Source organism: Electrona antarctica (assembly GCF_951216825.1).
Source record: "Electrona antarctica genome assembly, chromosome: 13".
NCBI lineage: Eukaryota > Metazoa > Chordata > Actinopteri > Myctophiformes > Myctophidae > Electrona > Electrona antarctica.
The window spans coordinates 24,478,183-24,500,257 of record NC_136794.1 but is presented as its reverse complement, the minus strand read 5'-3'; the positions used below and the strand labels follow the sequence as shown (position 1 = coordinate 24,500,257).

The window sequence follows — 22,075 nt, the reverse complement described above, 5'->3', positions numbered from 1 at the left end:
CTGACCCAGAGGAGGTTGGGTTACCACTGAACTGAACTGACCCAGAGGAGGTTGGGTTACCACTGAACTGACCCAGAGAAGGTTGGGTTACCACTGAACTGAACTGACCCAGAGGAGGTTGGGTTACCACTGAACTGACCGAGAGGAGGTTGGGTTACCACTGAACTGACCCAGAGGAGGTTGGGTTACCACTGAACTGACCGAGAGGAGGTTGGGTTACCACTGAACTGACCCAGAGGAGGTTGGGTTACCACTGAACTGACCCAGAGGAGGTTGGGTTACCACTGAACTGACCCAGAGGAGGTTGGGTTACCACTGAACTGACCCAGAGGAGGTTGGGTTACCACTGAACTGACCCAGAGGAGGTTGGGTTACCACTGAACTGACCCAGAGGAGGTTGGGTTACCACTGAACTGACCCAGAGGAGGTTGGGTTACCACTGAACTGACCCAGAGAAGGTTGGGTTACCACTGAACTGAACTGACCCAGAGAAGGTTGGGTTACCACTGAACTGACCCAGAGGAGGTTGGGTTACCACTGAACTGAACTGACCCAGAGGAGGTTGGGTTACCACTTAACTGAACTGACCCAGAGGAGGTTGGGTTACCACTGAACTGACCCAGAGAAGGTTGGGTTACCCCTGAACTGAACTGACCCAGAGGAGGTTGGGTTACCCCTGAACTGAACTGACCCAGAGGAGGTTGGGTTACCACTGAACTGACCCAGAGAAGGTTGGGTTACCACTGAACTGACCCAGAGGAGGTTGGGTTACCACTGAACTGACTCAGAGGAGGTTGGGTTACCACTGAACTGGCGCCAGGTAACTGTGAGCGTGCTTCTTACCATTTCCCGGGGCAGGAACATGTCTTCCTGTCGCAGGACCACCATACACACACTCTCTCCCTGGCGGGTGCTGCGCAGCATGCACACCAACTCCTCCTGACCCACACCAGCAATGTCCACACCGTTCACCTACACACGTGCGCGCACACACACACACGTACACACACACGCACAGAATGACATGAATTTAGGCATTTAGTAGACGCTCTTAATCCAGAACAATTTACAGTAAGTATGCATAGAAATATTCATCAAGAATCATAAGCAAGCTAAGAATGAACATCGGTCTAACAGTAGAATATTTTCTGTACAATTAAACTATAAGTATACACTATAGAATGCCATGTCTACATAATATGCTATCTAAATTACATATTTTAGCCTTTGTGCATATGCCTGCAAGGTCGTCGAGGCCACGTACACACACACACACACACACACACACACACACACACACACACACACACACACACACACACACACACACACACACACACACACACACACACACACACACACACACACACACACACACGCGCCACAATCAATTTAACAACCTCGCCTGCAAAGGGAAAAGCAGTATTTGCTGGGTCCCGGGGGACAAACAAATAAAACGTCCTTCTACATTAAATTCCATCAGAGGTCTTATTGAGTCTTGTACCTCTAGTATGCGATCTCCAGACTGCAGGCGTCCATCTTTCACAGCTGCCCCACGAGGAAGGATGTTCTTCACCAGAATGGGACCAGGACCGTGGACTGAAGAATCTCTGGTCACTACAGTAAAACCAAGGCCCTCTGAACCTGCACGGATGCACGCACGCACACGCGCAAGCAAGCACGCACGCGCACACACACACGCACGCACGCACACACACAGCAAAGAAGAGAGAAATCATTTCACTCACTGGTGTACAAGTGCTGACATTTTGCTTGAGTTGTGTTTGACACACTTCAATTCTGCTATCCGAGCTGCTATCCAGAGCACGCACACACACACACCATGTCCAAGTGGCATCCCAGACTCGAAAAGTTAATCTTTGAAAGCAAAAATCTGCTATCCAGTGCATGCACGGCGCGCACGCGCACACACACACACACACACACACACACACACACACACACACACACACACACACACACACACACACACACACACACACACACACACACACACACACACACACACACACACACACACACACACACACACACACACACACACACACACACACACACACACACACACACACACAGTGCCCCTGAAAAGTTCACTACAGTATCAATGACTCAGCCACTGCCTGAATTTAATTCCCTTAGAGATCGCCATGGCTCTCTCTGTGTGTGTCACAGTGTGTGTGTGTGTGTGTGTGTGTGTGTCACAGTGTGTGTGTGTGTGTGTGTGTGTGTCACAGTGTGTGTGTGTGTCACAGTGTGTGTGTGTGTGTGTGTGTCACAGTGTGTGTGTGTGTGTGTCACAGTGTGCGTGCGTGCGTGCGTCTGCGTAGTGCACATGGGGTCGTTAACCCTTCTGCAATGGCTCAGTCTGTGTGCAGGTGTGATGGTTTTACAAATGGGTTCAGGTGCAGGGCAACCGGGAGGAGAGGAAAGTCAAAATGAAAGGAACGCAGAATGTAACCTAGTAAAAGAGGAGTGAACGTTCTGGAAAAGAGCTTCAATGGAGATTAAAATGCTCCGCAAAACTGGACACACACACACACACACACACACACACACACACACACACACACACACACACACACACACACACACACACACACACACACACACACACACACACACACACACACACACACACACACACACACACACACACACACACACTTCTGGTTGTGTGTTTTATGGTCTTCATTTAGTCTGGTCTCTTTAGCAGAGCAAAGTCAGCAGTTTGGGCCCAGTATGAATTCATATCAGCAGAAATGAGCAGATCAATAAAGACTTAATAGAGCCTGAAGAGAGCGAATCAGAAAGATGGAGGAGGAGAGAGAGAGAGAGAGAGAGAGAGAGAGAGAGAGAGAGAGAGAGAGAGAGAGAGAGAGAGAGAGAGAGAGAGAGAGAATGGAGCAAGACAGCTATAAAGAAAGGCTGGGTGAGAAGCAAGAGGAATGGAAAGATAAAGAGGGTCCATGCGATAGATCTGGAAAATGACCACAGGGAATGAGGAGAACGGAGAAAATAGATAATATAAGTGATGTCTAGAAGGGATGACCCCACTCAATATCGGCTGAACTTCAGGAACTGCGTTTGCGAGCACTTGATCCGAGTCCAGCTCCACGCGTCTGGGTGCGAGTCGGTGCTGACCGTGCGAGTTGTTGACACCACAATCCCAGATCAGCATCATCGTAAAGTGCTTCTTTTGGCAGGGTGCACAACCGAGGCACCACAAAACCAATGCCAAGGCAAAGGGGGTTCTACCTTCTGTTTAGAAGTGAACACAGGCCTGACTACGTGGATTCAAGTCTTGCCACTTCACCTTTTCTTTGGGTGGGGCTTTTTTGACTTCCTCAATTTATTAGTTTAGTTCGCTATCCTGTGGCTATGTATTCCTTTGTGACTAATTGATATGATTTTGCACGTCGTAAATAAACAGCTACAAGCTCACAACACGTCACACAGCGTGACCCATTTTGATCTTGTAGATCTGCTATTTTCGGTGGTACTACTCCCTGCCTAAATTGTGTGGCCGGGAGAATTCTAGATCTTGGGCAATGGCCCTGACATTTGGTTGGGTCCATGGCTCTGCTAACCTGACTCCGCCAGATGGGGCAGCAGAGAGTACACTGGGTTCCCCCCTCCTGCTCCCATCTGGGAACTCTCAGGCAGACTTGATGCCCGGCCACAAAACGGCCTGGCCAATCAGCAGCAGCTATCCCGCCTCAGTTGAGCAATGATAAGACGTGTTCCTCCTCCAGTACCTTTCTTCAGGTCGACCCTCAGTCTCCTCCCTCCCTTCTTGTTGGCCACCAGGTTGGAGAGGACGGGGGTCACAGGGCTTTTCTTCAGCAGAGGGCTCTCACTCCTCCCCTTGGGGGTCTGCTGCGGGGTGACAAAGTCAGTGGTGGAAACGTCCCTTATTACTTAAGAAAAGGTCTAAATACTGCAATATAGAAACACTCTGTTACAAGTAAAAGTACAGAATTCAAAATGCATTTGAGTAAAAGTACAAAAGTATTGGCATCAGAATGTACTTAAAGTACCAAATGTAAAATTAGTCATTATACAGAATGTCCCATTTCAAGTTTTCAAATGTATATAAATCTTCAAAGTAACTGGTAACTAAAGTTTTCAAATCATTGTAGTGGAGTAAAAGTACAATATGTGCATAGGATATGTAGTGGAGTAGAAGTAAAAGTACTGTTTTAGTTTTTTTTTAAATATATTCCAGTAAAGTACATACAATTTTTACTCAAGTACAGTACTTGAGTACTTGTAAATTACTTTGCACCGCTGGACAAAGTAACAGGTCAGGTTAGGTTGTTCACAGCAGTGGAAAAACAAAAAAACAACAAGGAAAGCAGCAAAGAGTGTGCCGTTATCGCTTGAATTTCTCACCATGTTTTCACCTCAATACTAAATACAAAAAAATACAAATAAGGGATCCTGACAAGAAATAAAGCCTGTGACTCATTCAGGGTCCTGACCCTATAGTTTATGAAGCATCAATCACGTACCTAAAACTGTATCTTTCCACAGATTCAGAGCAGGGGATAAACAGTGGGCACACGTCAAACTGTCAGCCATATTAGATTCAGCAGCTCGCATCATAGCTTGTTGCTAAGTAACTGTGCCAGCCGATCTCTTGAACGTCGGGCATGTCACCATGGTGACGCTTAGATTTGTGACCAAAGACGTCTTAGTTTCAACGAGCGGTGTTGATTTTGACATGCAGCACATTTAGATTTTTTTGTCTTTTGACTAAAAGTTAATTTAGTTTGTCACATTTTAGTCACCTGAAATGTTTTAGTGTTAGTCTAGTTTTAGTCGATTAATATGCATTTTGGCAGGCTTTGATGGTGTCGTGATGGCTGATTTTACACTTGGTTGCATGCTGAAAATAGCCAATCTACAATCTATAGATCTGCTATTTTCAGAGTGTGGGGAGTATTCCGTCTCTCACTGTTGCAGGTTTCTCACTTTTACTGTATAACCTTTATACAAATTTTGGCTCTTTATGTCAGTGGTTCCAAAAGTGGGGTCCGGGGACCCCTAGGGGTCCTTGAGGGAGTTCCAGGGGGTCCCCAGCTAAATCATAGTTAGGAACCAAATGGACCCTTATGGGTCTGTAACTAAATAAATTGTACAATATAAATTGGGGTCTCAGAGATAGAAATGCCACTAAATGGGGGGCCGTAGCCTAATTCAGGTAAAACCGGGGGTCTTGAAATTATAATGGTTGAGAATCACTGATAGAGTCATACAAATCTTCTCTTATGGGGTCCCTGGCATATCTATTCAAATGGGGGTTCGCAGGCTAATTCAATTTAATAATGTCAATTTGGTGGTCCTTGACATGAAACAGTTTGGGAACCACTGCTTCAGGTGACAAAAATATGCTCCCTTCTTAGCATAGTGAGAGCGCTCTTTGGAACACATGCATCCTTATAAGACTGTTAATAAGGGCCTTTCTCGGCCCCACCCTTCTCCCATTGTTTATATTATGTTTAGTTTCCAAGATGGCCGCATCACCAGGAGGGGGTGGGGCAAAGGTGAGCGGGCGGGGGTCGACATATGCCCTTACTGGGCTGCATTCAAGACCCTTGCCTTGTGTCTGACACCTGACTTGTGTCTGAACACAGCTTTGATGGATGTGTTCTGCCCCTCCTCCCCCATCAAACTAAATGTTTGGTCAAACCATATGGGCTTCCATTGGAAATGCATTGGAGCGGCCATTAACACAAGACCAACAATGGGAGAAGGGTGGGACCGAGAAATGCCCTTATTGCCTTGTTTTACTCTGTCTATTTGACAGCGAATTTAGTCAACATATTCATAGTGTATATGCTGAACTTTTGAGCTAGCAGGCCTAATAGAAGCAACAACTCACACTGACAGCAGCCTCCAGGGTGGCAGTGTCCTCAGCCAACCGCATGGCTGGATTCTCAGAGGGTTTGAAGGCAGGTTTGGCTTTGACAGGCGGAGGGGGTTCTTTGGTCTTGGTGATTGGTGGACTGCTCTCAGGGGCGGCGTTACTGATGAAGAGCTGACCAATCAGGCTCCTCTCGTATCGCTCCCTGTTGGCGCCGGGAACTACTTCCAAGCGGACGACTGGGGAGCGCATTGCTTGACGGAACAGTTCCTGGGCCCTGAGAGAGAGAGAGAGAGAGAGAGAGAGAGAGAGAGAGATAGAGAGAGACAGACAGACAGAGAGAGACACACAGACACAGAATAGAGTTAATTTTTAGAGAGAGTTTTTTTTCAAAGATATTAAATGTTGCTCTTCCGGTACATTAAAGTAATCTAGCAAATGGTACTGAACTTCAATTCTAATGACTATTTACTCTATTATAATTCATATTAGTTTTATTTACAGTTCATTTCATTGTTCAAATAGTACTTTTCCCTGGTATAGTAATTAACAGGCTAATTACTGAATAATGTATAATTTGGGGGGCAGAAACAAATAACCAAACAGAAGCAGTATGAAACTCACTTGAAATGTTGAATATTTAGAATTGTTTTTAACACAAATATTCTCTTCATGGGGGTCCCTGGCACTAAACATCTTCAGATGGGGCCGGGGGTCCGTGGCCTAACTTATATCTATCTGGGGGTTCCTGGCACTAAACATCTTCAGATGGGGCCGGGGGTCCGTGGCCTAACTTATATCTTTCTGGGGGTCCCTGGCACAAAACATCTTCAGATGGGGCCGGGGGTCTGTGGCCTAACTTATATCTATCTGGGGGTCCCTGGCACGAAAAGGTTTGAGAACTACTGATTTAGAAGGCATTTGTAGAATCTCAGGTCTCAGGTCTTAATGGGTTAAAGGGTGATTTATACGCATTACTATTTAGATTTAGTTGTGCACCGGTGTGGCACCTGAGCTTGTAGTTCAGATATTTTGAGTCGCACAACATGGATCAGCCATACGGTACACAGCACCATGGCAGTCAGTCCACCCACTTTCAACACCACCTGCTGTGTCCTCAGCAGTGGTGGAAAGTAACCAAGTACATTTACTTAAGTATTGTAATTAAGTACAATTCTGCAATACTTTCACTTTACTGGAGCATTTCCAATTATTTTAATTCTACTACCACTATGTTTCAGAGGCAAATGTATTTTTACTCCACCTTAAAATCTTACTTTGTAGATTTTGATTATTATACCACATAAATGTACCACTTCAGCCCTATGTACATTTTGGCCATTTGAAAATAGCAGATCTACAAGCTCACAATGTGTTGCATCACTATTTTCAAAAGATGTTTAAAACTTTAAATGGGACATTCTGCATAACGAGTACTTTCTACTTGTTACACTAAGTACATTTTGATACACATACCTTTGTACTTTAACTCAAGTCAATTTTGAATTGCGGCACTTTTACTTGTAACAGAGTATTTCTACATTGCAGTATTGATACATTTACCCCATTTTGGGCAGGAACCCCTTTTGGTGTTTTAAACATTATGTTATAATTTAGCTATTGAAAAATAGCAGATCTACAAGCTCATAGCGCTACGAGCTTGTAGGTCTGCTATTTGTTTTAAATCGTGAAAATATTTATTTCAGAAAACTGGAGGATTTAGAAGATTTTTTTTTAAATTTGAGGTCAGGCCTAAATGGGTTAAGTAAAACATGTGAGTGTGTTTTCCACCTCAGCAATCTCCCTGGCTGCCCACACAGCCTCCCTGGCTGCCCACACAGCCTCCCTGGCTGCCCACACAGCCTCCCTGGCTGCCCACACAGCCGCTCCTGTGGGATTTATTGTTTCATCCCCCGGGGAATATTCTTACTACGTGTCGTGTACACTTCTAAAGGTTGTTCAAGTCCCTCTTTATGCGACGGCCCGGGATTCGAACTCGGATCTCCTCCCGTGGAAAGCCAACATCCTCTCAAACGCTAGACTAAAGGGAATTCCCCTCAGGGGGAGATATGAGGCTTTTTAGTTCATCAGGCAGAGGCTCTGGGTCACGAATGCCACATTCAGCCACAAAGCAAATTGTTTATCAAAATGTAAAACCAACTTTATGTGAATACACTTGAATTTATTGTACAGCACTTCACAGACTTTTGTTTGTGTGCTTTACAAATAAACTGATTTGATGAAAGTATAGGGATGTGAGGGTATTGGATTCATGTTCTAATTATACTGTACTGTTCAGTAATTAAGAAATGTATGGTTCTATTAATGTTGATTAATTTAACCAATATGCAGTTAGAAACGGATAGGAACAATGTCCTCGTTTCTGTTCATTTATTTATTAAATTAAATAAATCTCATTATCTGACGTTACACTACATTGATTAATGTTCTAATTATACTGTGTTGAGAACAAATATATTATTGTTTAAACTATTCCACTGCATTCATGTTGATTTACTTGAGCCAGATGTTAAGTAAAAACAGTACTGTTATGAACTGATGTGATCTATGTCCTTGTTGACAATATTGTTAACGTTAATGTATTTATTAAGTGTTGATCAAAGGCTATTTTCCCGTTTGCCTTATTAAAAAAATAAGACAACAAAGAGGCTCAGCATCCAACCTTGCTTTGCTTTGATATGTCCGCCCTCGGTTGAATATTCTCAGGCAACGACAAAATGCCAGAGCGACTAATCTATATAATACATAGTTTAAATGATGCTACTTGCTCATGTACAGTACAATTACATTAGTAAAGGAACCACATGCCATCTGCCCAATCATCCTTCACATAATAATGTACACACAATAATTGTAACGTAATAAATAAAATAAAATTAGGTTTTAACTGTTCATTATCTCCGTGACTGATCGGGAGGCAGGGAACGACGGGCACAGGTTATCGGTCCAATTATTGCTGAAAGAATGCCTTCGATGCTGGATTTTATTACGGATAATTCTGGATTTCCAGCAGGGTGGGGCGGGACAGCACGCCGAAAACGAGCGCTCCCTTACCTCCCACCTCGTACGGATACGACGCTGGCGTTCCCTGACACCTGTTGGCTGCTTCTGTAAGATCTAGGATCTCTAGAAGAGGGATGACTCCCCGGAGTCACCTCTGTCAGATTCTTTCCCTCCGGTGCTAAGTGAGTTAGAAGGGACTGCCGTGTCAGTGGCGATCAACGCGCGCCATCACTCACCTCCGCTAACCAACAGAGAAAATCCGGTTTCCCTTAAATTAAGATTGGATTAGGCCTCCTTTTGTTTCCTTTCTCTTGCGTGATTATTTGATATATCACAATTATGATATTCTCGTAACCCGAGACTTGAGTTGGGGAAGGTATATATATGCATCAGGAATGCTTTGAAAACAGTTCTGCGCGGCGGTAATGAGTCCACTGATAAAATAACAGAGTTCTCCACTCCCGCCTCATTATTCAACCCGGTAATCAAGGGAGGAAATCGGGTTTGTTAAAACGTCTATTGCATTACGGGCCTATTGTTTTCCCTGCATTCCTGTTATATCTATTACGAATACCATATTCTGGTAAGCAGAGACTCAATTAGGCTGTAGCACTTGTAGGTGGATACCGTGGGTGTTTGAGTTCCGCGGCAGTGTGCGGTGTGACTCTACGCAACCCGGAGCACAGTTGGACGACCCTTGTTGCGTGTGCAAAGGTGACCTGCGGAGGATTTATTTTTGTTTATTTTTATTCATTTATTTATCTCAATGTGCAATGCACTGTTAGCTTTAATAAAACTTTAATAAAATTGAATTGAATTATGTTTTAGACGGCGTTTTCCGAACCAGGGACGTTTCAATTATACAACGGACGGTTTATGCTAGCCTGGCTAATAAGTCAGACTCATATCACACTGTCGCGTGGTATATTTTTTGCCAATGGCAGATTCGCGTCTGGCTTATTGGCCAGGCTAGCCCCAGAATATCCTTTCTGACTAAGCCTTATTTTTCTTCAACCTCAGGGCATACATTTTGACTCACGTCTCACTGAGACCAAATCTCATAAAGACACAATTGAGCAGTCTTGGCGCCACACCGACACACTTTTGTAGATTGAAAAATGATTGAAAATAAAATAAGAAGAAATCTGAGGTTTTAATATACTTTATCAAGTTTTCCATTGATTTTTGTGTTCTCCCAGATGACCCGCTAATGTACACTTTAATGGACAGCCGTGGCTCTAATTCTCTTAATAAGTGAAGAATAATCTAATCCCGACTAATGGTCCACTGAAGTACAGTATCACATCCAGCCCATAATGTTGTAATGAAGTGCTAATCGTCAGCGTTCATCTGCGTGTGCTCCGTTTGGACTCATTATTACAGTAGAACAAGTGGAACAGTGGAACAGGTCAATACTGGGAGGACAAAGTCCACTGTGTTTACTGTCCATCATGAACAATACACACACAATACACACTCTTTGTAATCAAAGGACCAGTGTTAACACTTCTGATGCCCAGGACGTCCACAATATTTAACAAATAAAAACATGGGGACGTGTGGGCACGTCTTGAGGTATTTGTAGGTGTGTGTGTGTGTGTGTGTGTGTGTGTGTGTGTGTGTGTGTGTGTGTGTGTGTGTGTGCGTGCATGTGTGTGTCTGTGGACATGGCGGGCGTAAGGATTAGTCTACTTACAGCAACCTACTGACACATGTCCTGGACCACGCTATCTCTGTATACCTGCCATGTCGGAACAACTGTGTGAGTGTGTGTGTGTGCGTGCGTGTGTGTAATGCGCGTGCATGTTCTTTAACTTTCCCAAGCCCTGAACCCCAAGGGCAGTGTGTTCCGAATCAATATTGTAATTGTGACCAGCTCAGCCACGCTCCACGTTCTGTATAGTACGTGCGCGTGTATGCGTGTTGTTACATGTGTTGCGTCCTGCGTGTGTCCAAAACCTGTCTTTTGGACAATAGGGTGCGCGCCTCTCTGCTACTAATCCATTTACCTATACAGTGGGGGATAACCCACCTCACATACAGCATAATCCTATTAACCCATTAAGACCTGAGACCACATTCTACAAATGCCTTCTTAAATCCTGATAGTTTCTACATCAGTGGTGCTCAAAACATTTCACGTCAAAGACCCCAAAAACTACTGTATATGAATTTGGCCGCCGACCCGCATCTCAACATATGTTGTTCCAGGGATCCCCAGTAGCAAAGATTTGAGTTACAACGTTCGCTGTGAAAGAATATATATTCAAATATTTGCGCCACATTTTCACAATTTTTCTAAAATAGCTTCAATAGTATAAATTGATGGTTAAAAGTGGTTCAAAGTTAAGGCGACACAGATGTGTCTCAGGTCTTAATGGGTTAACGGCAGTCACAGCTGGACCGTGGCTATTGTGCCGTACACGTATTGACATTGTAATGTACTATAATCATTATGACATTCACAGACATGCGCTAATCCCGCGAACGGCTGGCGATACCTTTGGCCAGCGTAATCCAACGGCGATGGCTTTAACAGATGTTTCTAAAAATGGCCCCGGCCCAGTTGGGATCGGGGTGAGGGGGTTTTTCATTCACACACCACCCGCTCCCTAATGTCATTGTAATGTACCTCGGCTCATTTTCCCGCGTTCGCCGTGGCGGGGCCAATTGAGCGAGGCACGATACAACCTGTATTGTGTGACTCGCCGTGCTCTCTCAAAAGAAAATAAATAAATAAAAGGCATCCCCACACATCACGGACAAAAATATTTCCTTTGATGAGACGAGATGAGTCTCCCCCGAACGCACAATAGGTGGCTCGCGAGACACACACACACACACACACACACACACACACACACACACACACACACACACACACACACACACACACACACACACACACACACACACACACACACACACACACACACACACACACACACACACACACACACACACACACACACACACACAGAGAGCTGCTCTCCAAACATCTGTTAACTGTCCGTTCCGCTTTTGCCTGTGATGTCAGTACAATGCTGAAGATAAGCCTGTCTGACAATGAACAGAGTGAAATGGAGAGAGGGGAGAGAGGGAGGGAGGGAGGGAGAGAGAGAGAGAGAGAGAGAGAGGTTGTGCTGGACTTCAAAGGGGTTTCAGTGCAGGCATGTGCCCACACACTGTCGGACCTGACCGACCTAGGATGTTTTACTTTGTCAGGTGGAAACCTCACATGTCCAAAAAATAATAATAATGAATAAATGTTGCTTTTTGGGATTCAAATTCAAAAGTAGCGGATGGACGAGATCGAAGCGGGTCGCTTCGTGGTGCGTTTTTGAGCTTGTGTAGATTTGCTACTTTTGATGCTTTGGCTTGTATGCTCAGTACTCGGTACAAGTCCCACTCACTGGCTGAAGGTCTTGTCCATGAGGTCGGCGTGGTTGATCTTCACGATGCACTCCTCCTCCTGGAACAAGCCCTCCTTCTTGGATCGACTCTCCTCCTCCACCCCACGGATGTACAAACCCAGAGACCTGCAGGGAGGGGAGAGATAGGGGGGGGGGGGAGAGAGAGAGAGAGAGAGAGAGAGAGAGAGAGAGAGAGAGAGAGAGAGAGAGAGAGAGAGAGAGAGACATTGTTCATACTGTATGTTGCATACGTCAGTAAAACTTTTGAGTGCCCCCAAATATGGGACCCATTATATATATATATATATATATATATATCCCCATTTTAAAGTGTTTTGTGACAGGGACCTCAAGAAGATTAGGTAATTGTGTTAAAACACATATATACATTTTCACAATTATTCTAAAATGTTCAAAGATAGCAGACGTACAAGCTCGGAGCATGACACAAAGTGATGCGCTGTGAGCTTGTACATCTGCCATTTTAATAGCCAACGTATAAATGTATAAAGTGGTTATAAATGATTGCGATGCGGCCCGGGTGGCTAGTGTATACGTCCGGGCACCTATAGGCTGCTAATCCAGCCTCACAGCGTGTCGCGGGTTCAAATCCCAACGACATTTGCTGCGTGTCACTCCCCGCTCTCTCTCTCTCTCCTGTCAGTCTACTGAAGCACCTAATAAAAGGCTCTAAATGTCCGTGCTGCTCCAGTGTCCTCTCCTCCTTCTGGGGGGAGGGGTACTTGGGGGCGCGGGTCCAGGGGGTCCCCGTCATTTTAACCATCCAAATTGTACACGTTGGCTATTCAAAAACAGCAGATGTACAAGCTCGCTGCGCAAAGTGACGCACTGCAAGCACATCTGCTGTTTATGAACATTTTTGAAAAAGCCTGTGTGTGTTTAGATATGGGTCCATGGAACAAAACATTTGCAGATGGGGGTCTGCGAACAAACACAATTTGGGGTCCTTGACTAGGCCTGTCACAATTATTACATAATCAATGGTAATTATTTTTGTCATAATCGTCATAATCGTTTGCATGTTCAAGAAATGTTCATCCATTAAAAAGCAGTGACGTGTTGGAAGCTTGTAGATCAGCTATTTCCACCCTTTTGTAAGGAATCAATATGTCAGTAATGTCTTTGTATAGTTCAGTTATTTGTCATATCTGCCCTGTGCATTTATTTGATTATGAGGCAAGCAGAAGTAGTTTTTTATTCCTAATTCACACAAAAAAGAACAATTAAAACACAATTATTAGTGTGACAATTAATTGTCAACTTGAATTAGTCATCGTGACAGTCCTATCCTTGAGATGAAAAGGTTTGACCTACTGCTGTGTGTGTGTGTGTGTGTGTGTGTGTGTGTGTGTGTGTGTGTGTGTGTGTGTGTGTGTGTGTGTGTGTGTGTGTGTGTGTGTAAGTTTGACTGGCAGTAATAGAGAGGTCCAGCTTTGACAGGGTGGCCTTGAAAAGCCTTCAGGGATAGTGAATTTTTTTTTCCTTTTTTTTTAAAACCACACACACATTCGCTCACAAAGACGCATGACTGCAAATTTGCGCGCGCGCACACACACACTCCTTCTTGGAGTGACCCTGGGGATGTTTTTTAGAAGGCTGGAGTGTCGGTAACGGGACAGCCCACTGAGACCGACCATATGGTTCATTTAGACATGGCTGTCTCACACACACACAGTCACACACACAGTCACACACACCACACACCACACACCACACACACACACACACACACACACACACACACACACACACACACACACACACACACACACACACACACACACACACAATTAACAACTGTTGTTACCAGTCCAAATATGTGTGTCTTCAATTCATACATACTGTATATCTGCATTCATAATTAACAACTGCACATAATTAGCTACTGCACTGCCCAAAATATGGAAATCTCTACCGCACGTAGGGGTGGGCGATATGGAAAAATATAATATCACCATTCATAATATGTTTTCAAAGCAGTATCACAATATTTCTGAAAAGGCACTTTGTGGAGACATTTTATCGTCTCAACGATATTGATCACGATATCGCCTAGCCCTAACCGCGCACGGACACGCACACACACACACACACACACACACACACACGTGCGCACACAGTAACAGTAAAGTTAAGGTAGAAGAGCAGGCAGTGAGTTAAAGTGACAGACAGACAGAAAGACAAACATCTATTTCAGTAGTGGAAACCTCTGACCTTCTTTCTTTACCCTTTAGCCTCACTCATTTCCTCCACAAGAGTCAGCTTAATGAGCCATGGAGAACACGAGACACACAGAGAGGAGAGGAGAGGAGAGGAGAGGAGAGGAGAGGAGAGGAGAGGAGAGGAGAGGAGAGGAGAGGAGAGGAGAGGAGCGGGGAGGAGAGGGGAGGGGAGGGGAGGGGAGGGGAGGGGAGGAGAGGAGAGGAGCGGGGAGGGGAGAGGAGAGGAGAGGAGAGGAGAGGAGAGGAGAGGAGAGGAGAGGAGAGGAGAGGAGAGGAGCGGGGAGGGGAGGGGAGGAGCAGGCCTGTCACAATTGCTAATCGCTTAATTGCAATTATTTGAGATAATCGCAATTATTTATTATTTTCCATAATTGTCATAATTATCAGCCTGGAAGAAGAATCCAAGATATTAGGATTCTAAAAACTGCGTTCCCATAGACACAGACAGCATAAGCTGTGCTGTCTATGGGTTGTGGTTACAAAATGTACGTTTCGGTTTAATTATAAAACAAAAGATTGCAGGACGATCCGTTAGCCGGTTCACGATCCTGGGGTAATGTTCGCCTTAAAATAAGGACCTGACTGAAAATAAATAAATCAGGCGTTAAATGAAGTGTAAAATGAGTTAAACGTCAAGTAAAATGACATAATGGTGACATTAGAGAGGAGAATAATTCCAGGGAGAAAAGCTAAGGTTGGGGGGACCGTACATTAGTCTGATGTCCTGCTAGCCTGACAACGTGGCCGGTCAAAGCCCAAACCGCACCAGTGATTGGTCATGCAATTCCTTAGTAGTTGCATGTATAGTTGCACTAAACCATGATCCCCAATGGCAGTTGCAAAGAGTTGCATTCATGTGTGCGGTTTGGGCCCAAGACTCACCCTGAGGCTTCTGTGTGCGGCTTAGGGTTAGGTATATGTTTGGGAACCCTCTTAACTCAACCCTGGCTAAGGACTCCATTAACGTCTTTGTAATGAGATCCCACTCTGCCAACGACACCTTTAACGTGTTAATTAGCACTCTAATGAATGATAAAACTATAAAGTTGGCTTACCGCTAATCAAAGCTCCCCTCGAGCGATAGCTCTGTGTTCCATTGCTTCCCCTTCAGCCTCAATGCATTGGAAAAAGTGCAAGGTAGTGGATGAGGCCTTTCTAGGCATTTTTAAGAGTTTTCCATTTTTAAGAGTTTTCCATTTCAAATCGCGCTGGATAAATACAGCGACTGTGTTTAGTGGCTCAATAGCTCTTCCCCGTGACCGCGCATCTACAATATGAATGCATCTAAAGCAGGGGTGCCCACACATTTAAGACGTGAGATCTACTTTCAAAATGACCAGCTCAACAAGATCTACCCACTGAAAAAATAAGTGTACCATTGCTGAAAATAGTTTAAATATATAATGTAGGCCTACCTGGGGGGGCTTTGGAATAGGGAGAAAATATGACAGGCAGTTTGCTGTCATATTTCCTCCCCGTATTTAACTTAAACGCCCAATGCATTCTCAATGGCAATAGCACAAACTTATTTAGGTTCATCTTACGGTGGAAATGTTTGCCTGAAAAGAAATCTTTGAAATGTTTCATAGTTTTAGAAATATAGGGCTTTCAAATTTAAGAAATTCACAATGGGGCTCAATGGCAGATATTGGCACGTCAAAAAAGCACTTTCACCTAGAAACTCCATTCACACTTTTTATAATTCAGCTTACTGTGGAGACACATGCTGGAACTTTTTACTTTGAAATGATTTGTAGTTTCGGAGTTATTTAACTTAAACGCCCAATGCATTCTCAATGGCAATAGCACAAACTTTGGCATGCTACTAGTCCTACATACTTACACCTATAGAAACCCCATTCAAACCTATTTAGGTTCATCTTACGGTGGACATGTTTGCCTGAAATGGAATCTTTGAAATGTTTCATAGTTTTAGAAATATAGTGCTTTCAAATTTGAGAAATTCACAATGGGGCTCAATGGCAGATATTGGCACGTCAAAAAAGCACTTTCACCTAGAAACTCCATTCACACTTTTTATAATTCAGCTTACTGTGGAGACACATGCTGGAACTTTTTACTTTGAAATGATTTGTAGTTTCGGAGTTATTTAACTTAAACGCCCAATGCATTCTCAATGGCAATAGCACAAACTTTGGCATGCTACTAGTCCTACATACTTACACCTATAGAAACCCCATTCAAACCTATTTAGGTTCATCTTACGGTGGACATGTTTGCCTGAAATGGAATCTTTGAAATGTTTCATAGTTTTAGAAATATATAGTGCTTTCAAATTTGAGAAATGTATAATGGGGCTCAATGGCAGATATTGGCACGTCAAAAAAGCACTTTCACCTAGAAACTCCATTCACACATTTTATAATTCAGCTTACTGTGGAGACGTATGCTGGAACTTTTAACTTTGAAATGATTTGTAGTTTCGGAGTTATTTAACTTAAACGCCCAATGCATTCTCAATGGCAATAGCACAAACTTTGGCATGCTACTTGTCCTACGGTACATACTTACACCTAGAAACCCCATTCAAAATGTAGGTTCATTTTACGGTGGACATGTTTGCCTGAAAATAAATCTTTGAAATGTTTCATAGTTTTAGAAATATATAGTGGACACCAACTCTGGGGGAGCCCGGGTTCGAACTGGCAACCTTGCAGTTACCATCCAGCCACTCTACCCCCTGAGCCACCGCCGCCCTGTTTTGGTTTGGTTTTATAGTTTATGACAGAATGGAGAGAGAAAGCTACATTCATTGACAAAGTACATTTGGAATTTGTCACCCATCCTACACACCCTAAAGACTCTTAGCGAGTGATTAATCCGATCGACGCGACCACCTTCGCCATTGTTGTTTTGGGTTACGGAGGAGGCCTGGCACAATTGCTAATCGCTTAATTGCAATTATTTGAGATAATCGCAATTATTTATTATTTTCCAAAATAATTTATCCTAATATAAATAGAAATCATCTAAGCATAATATAGCGTGCTGCTTAGCAGAAATGTTTATTAAAAAAAGTAAATGTAAAGATATTTTAAAATATATTTCCGTGAACAGAAATGCCAGCTTCCTTACTGGGATTTCGGGAGGTGTAGTTCCAGACAGCATTCGGAGATTGTGGAATAGCTGTCTTCCTACGCGAGACTACTGTATAGCAGACGTCAAGTCCACATACCAGCTCTGACAGTGTGATAAGAAACGGTTCCAAATAAGATGGGACCGATTCCGGTTCTTCAATCTCGGAACCAGGTCTGAAAAAGACCCGGTTCTGGGTCCCAAGTAACCCTAGTTAGGGATGGGGTTAGTAATGGTCGGACTAAAGAGCGGTCAGAACATTGGTGCGTCACCAAGGGAGGGTGGTGAAGGAAAGATGTGATCAGTAGGAGGGGAAAGAGGACAAGTGTTGCAGGATGATGGAGGTCGGGTGTCGGGTCAGTCACGAGGACAGACATAAACGTTCACTCTGACCTCCAGGAAGTCCCTGCCCACCGGCTGACCCGCGCACACACCCACAAGACACACAGATCCGTCTTCCATTGTGTTGGCGCTATGCCTCAGTCAGTTCCACTGAGATCATTATTTGTTCTAATACATCAGTTTAAAAAAACAATAAGCTATGAACAAACAAGTGTAGCGAACACACTTACCGTCCGCTGAGCGAGGAGCAGTAGGGAACGACGTGAATTCCCAGGGGGCCGTGCTCTCCTGAGATCTCCACAGTTCTGGTCAGGCTACACGCGCACACACGCAGACACACACACACACATACATATATCTGTTATGTTCGGCATTTCCTTTTTTTGTCAGAGTCTGTACGTGCATGTCTAGCATGTTTAGCATCCCCCCCTCGATTAGCACTAAGTTAGCCATTCCTCAGTAACTTCCAAGGGCTGAAAACAGAATGTCACGTTTCTAAACAACTCCACTAGGAGATGAAGTGACGATCATATTAATAATAATAATAATGCACTTTATTTATAGAGCACCTTTCAGGACATCAAATGCAGCGCAGTGCTTTACAGAACAGAAGAACAAGAGAAACAACAAAAACAACAGCAAAATCAATAATAGCATAAGACAAAACATTAAAAAAGGGCAAAAACATAAAAGGCAGAAAAACAAAGTGGGTAGAGCAGAAAAAACTGCTCAGCGACCGTTGCTGACAGATGGAACTTTTAACACATACAATGATAATGTAGCATCTTTTGCTTGACTGGATGCTCCACGCAGGTCTCTCTCTCTGACATGTTACATCTCTCCTATAACTGTCATACTCTCTCTGCTTGATTTGACATGTCACATGACGCGGTGTTCAAACAGCCGCCGAGAGTGATGAGGGGAGCATCGACACCGCACGCTCACGCACGCCCACGCACACACACACACACACCCCCCACCCCACCCCACCTCACCATATGGAACATGGGCAGTCACACGCTGCCACACAGACATACAGTGCACACACATCATGTTGGTCGTTCACGCATTAACTATTATGTGAGGAGCTACCGCATGTGTGTATTAAAATGTCACGCATGAGAGACAGTAAGAGAGGAGTGTGCCTGTGTGTGTGTGTGTGTGTGTGTGTGTGTGTGTGTGTGTGTGTGTGTGGCGTAGCATCTGTCTTTCAAAACCATTTGTCCCCCAGTGAAGTGGTGTCCGAGTCTATAGACGCATCACTTCCCATGGAGCCCAGCCATGCATTGTTTAGACGTACAGCTTAATCCTATGGTCTGTGAAGCCGTCCCAGAGAGAACACAATGACAACTCCCCAACCGCAGCAGTCTGTCTCTGTGACGGAGACTCCAGGCTGTAGCGTAGCCATCCATCTTTCCGCTCTCTCTCTGTCTCTCTTTCTGTCTCTCTCTCTCTGTCTCTCTCTCTGTCTCTCACTGTTTACCACTGAAATGTGGATTAGTGCAGTGTCTGCTATGGGATGTCCCATCACGTTCCGCTCCCTATCCCACCCAGTGTACTTGTGTGTGCGTGTGTGTGTATATTAATATCTTTATTTTATTAAGTTATCTATCAGAGCACAGCGCTTAATCCTCTCTCCCGACGTTCTCTCACTCCATGTGCTTGTATGAACTTTTTGCTATGCCTCTCTCTCTCTCTCTCTGAAGTGCTGAAACAAGCATCCATCTGTCAGTAAAACCAAACTGATAACACTGCAGACAGACAGACAGACAGAGAAAGAGAGAGAGAGACGGTCAATATAGAGTGAGAGAAGGAGGTCAAGATGAAAACACACAAGCATGCGCACGTGTGTGCACACACGCACACGCTCGCGAGTGCGCACATGCACACACAATAAAAAAACTGCTGTTTCATCACACTCTGCCAGCGTCCGTTAATCCCGATATTAACCAGCAACCAAAGATGGAGAGGAAAACAGGTAGAGAGGGGGGGGGGGGGGGGGGGGGGGGGTTAGAGGAATAGTCGAGGAAAGGGGGAGGAGGAGGGAGGGGAGAGGTGAGGCAAGAAGAGGAGGGAGTAGAATTAATCAGGCTATAAGGCTAATGAATAGCCCACATTAATGTAACAACCAACCCATCTCTGCCTCTGATCTCTCACACACACACACACACACACACACACACACACACACACACACACACACACACACACACACACACACACACACACACACACACACACACACACACACACACACACACACACACACACACACACACACACACACACACACACACACACACACACACACACACACACACACACACACACACACACACACACACACACACACACACACACACACACACACACACACCATTTGTGCCGTTCAGTGAGATGGTATACAGGCCGCTTCAGTGAAAAGGAGAGTGAGAGAGACACGGAGAGAGAGAGAGAGAGGGGGAGAGGAGAGTGAGAGAGAGAGAGACACGGAGAGAGAGAGAGATAGAGAGAGAGAGAGATATGAAGGGAGCAGGTGTGCCCTTTATCCACCTGCCACTTCACTGATCCTCACCGTGAAAGACGAGAGAGAGAGAGAGAGAGAGAGAGAGAGAGAAGGGGAGGGTTGCACTCAAAATGATATGTGATTTGGCTGCGGACCCAGAAGCTAAGACTTAGTTAAAAATGTTTGCTTGAAGAAATGATATATATTCTAATTAAAGTGGTTAAAATGTTTGTGACGCTATACCCCTGGTTGGGGAGAACCCAATGCTCTACTGTGTACTATTTATTTCCACTGTCCATCTGTCTCTTCGGTTCATTGTTTGTGAAGGTGGTCTTCAAAGCGCTGACCACCGGGGAGACAGTCTGGACGGAAGCGCACCGGTACAATGTGTGTGTGTGTGTGTGTGTGTGTGTGTGTGTGTGTGTACATGACATACGCACACAACAGGATTAGAACTTGTTTGAAACTGTGGTTCCTCTTTTGTTGGATCCTAATCTTGTGTGTGTGAGTGTGTGTGTGTGTGTGTGTGTGTGTGTGTGTGTGTGTGTGTGTGTGTGTGTGTGTGTGTGTGTGTGTGTGTGTGTGTGTGTGTGTGTGTGTGTGTGTGTGTGTGTGTGTGTGTGTGTGTGTTGTTGAAGTATATGTGCATGGACCACTGCAGAGGAGGCTCAGACTGTGTGTGAATGGCACAGCGGTGGTCCTATTGTAGTGGGATTACTGTAGTTGGAAGCAGAGCGCTGTAACTGCTGTGCACCTGGTGTACCGTATTAACATCACAACTACAATGTTGGCAGAACCAACACACGTTCAAAATATGAGAGAGAGAGAGAGAGAGAGAGAGCGCATCCTGGAATATACAATGTCTGAGGCTGGTATCAAGAGCAAAAACCCAGACTTCTCCAAAGAGATTGATCTTACACACTGGAAAAGATCTATACCCAAAACCACAGCAAAATGGAATGCTATATAGACAGACCTGGCTCCCAAGAGAAGACAGACAATGCACCCACTACACACAAAACGAGGTAGAGACTGAGCTACACTTCCTAACCGTCCGCCCACTGTACCAAGACATCAGAGACATACGCAAATGTTTATATGCAAATGAATGCAAAAACATTTAAATACTTCTGTCAACTTTCAAAAGTATAAAGTATAAAATGTTCAAATGGAACCAACTGGACCTGCTGGACACACACGCAGCCGACACACATTAAAAAATGCGTGAACACAGTACAAACACACGCAAAAACAGTAGCCTACAAAAAAGAATCACACCCGTGTGAAGTGAGGAGGCGCTCTTATCACCGTATGTACATCATGACATAAATAGACACTATGACTATTTGTTCAGACACTATGACGTCAAATTCTCCATTCATCGTCAATGGGAATTTAATGTTTGTGTAGGACGGAAATCTACACAAATGAGTGAGGGGCGCTCTTATCATCTTACAACATGATGTAAAACAAACATTAAATTATCTTTATTGTCAATGGTGTTTTTAAAACAAACATTGAACTAAAAACAAACATTGAACTAAAAACAAACATTGAACTAAAA

At 44.4% G+C, this 22,075-nt stretch overlaps 1 protein-coding gene across 1 annotated transcript in view; it reads right to left on the bottom strand.

Annotated features, from left to right (window-relative positions):
- Positions 1 to 22,075, bottom strand: part of LOC306934899 (partitioning defective 3 homolog B-like) — a 375,969-nt gene that overhangs the window by 259,601 nt on the left and 94,293 nt on the right. Inside the window, exons 6-11 of the mRNA XM_079517709.1 lie at positions 18,236 to 18,319; positions 12,325 to 12,450; positions 5,906 to 6,164; positions 3,777 to 3,894; positions 1,505 to 1,644; positions 844 to 972 (exon numbers count right to left, since the gene is read on the bottom strand). Coding sequence (XP_079373835.1) covers positions 844 to 972; positions 1,505 to 1,644; positions 3,777 to 3,894; positions 5,906 to 6,164; positions 12,325 to 12,450; positions 18,236 to 18,319 — 856 coding nt within the window. The remainder of the gene's footprint in view (positions 1 to 843; positions 973 to 1,504; positions 1,645 to 3,776; positions 3,895 to 5,905; positions 6,165 to 12,324; positions 12,451 to 18,235; positions 18,320 to 22,075) is intronic.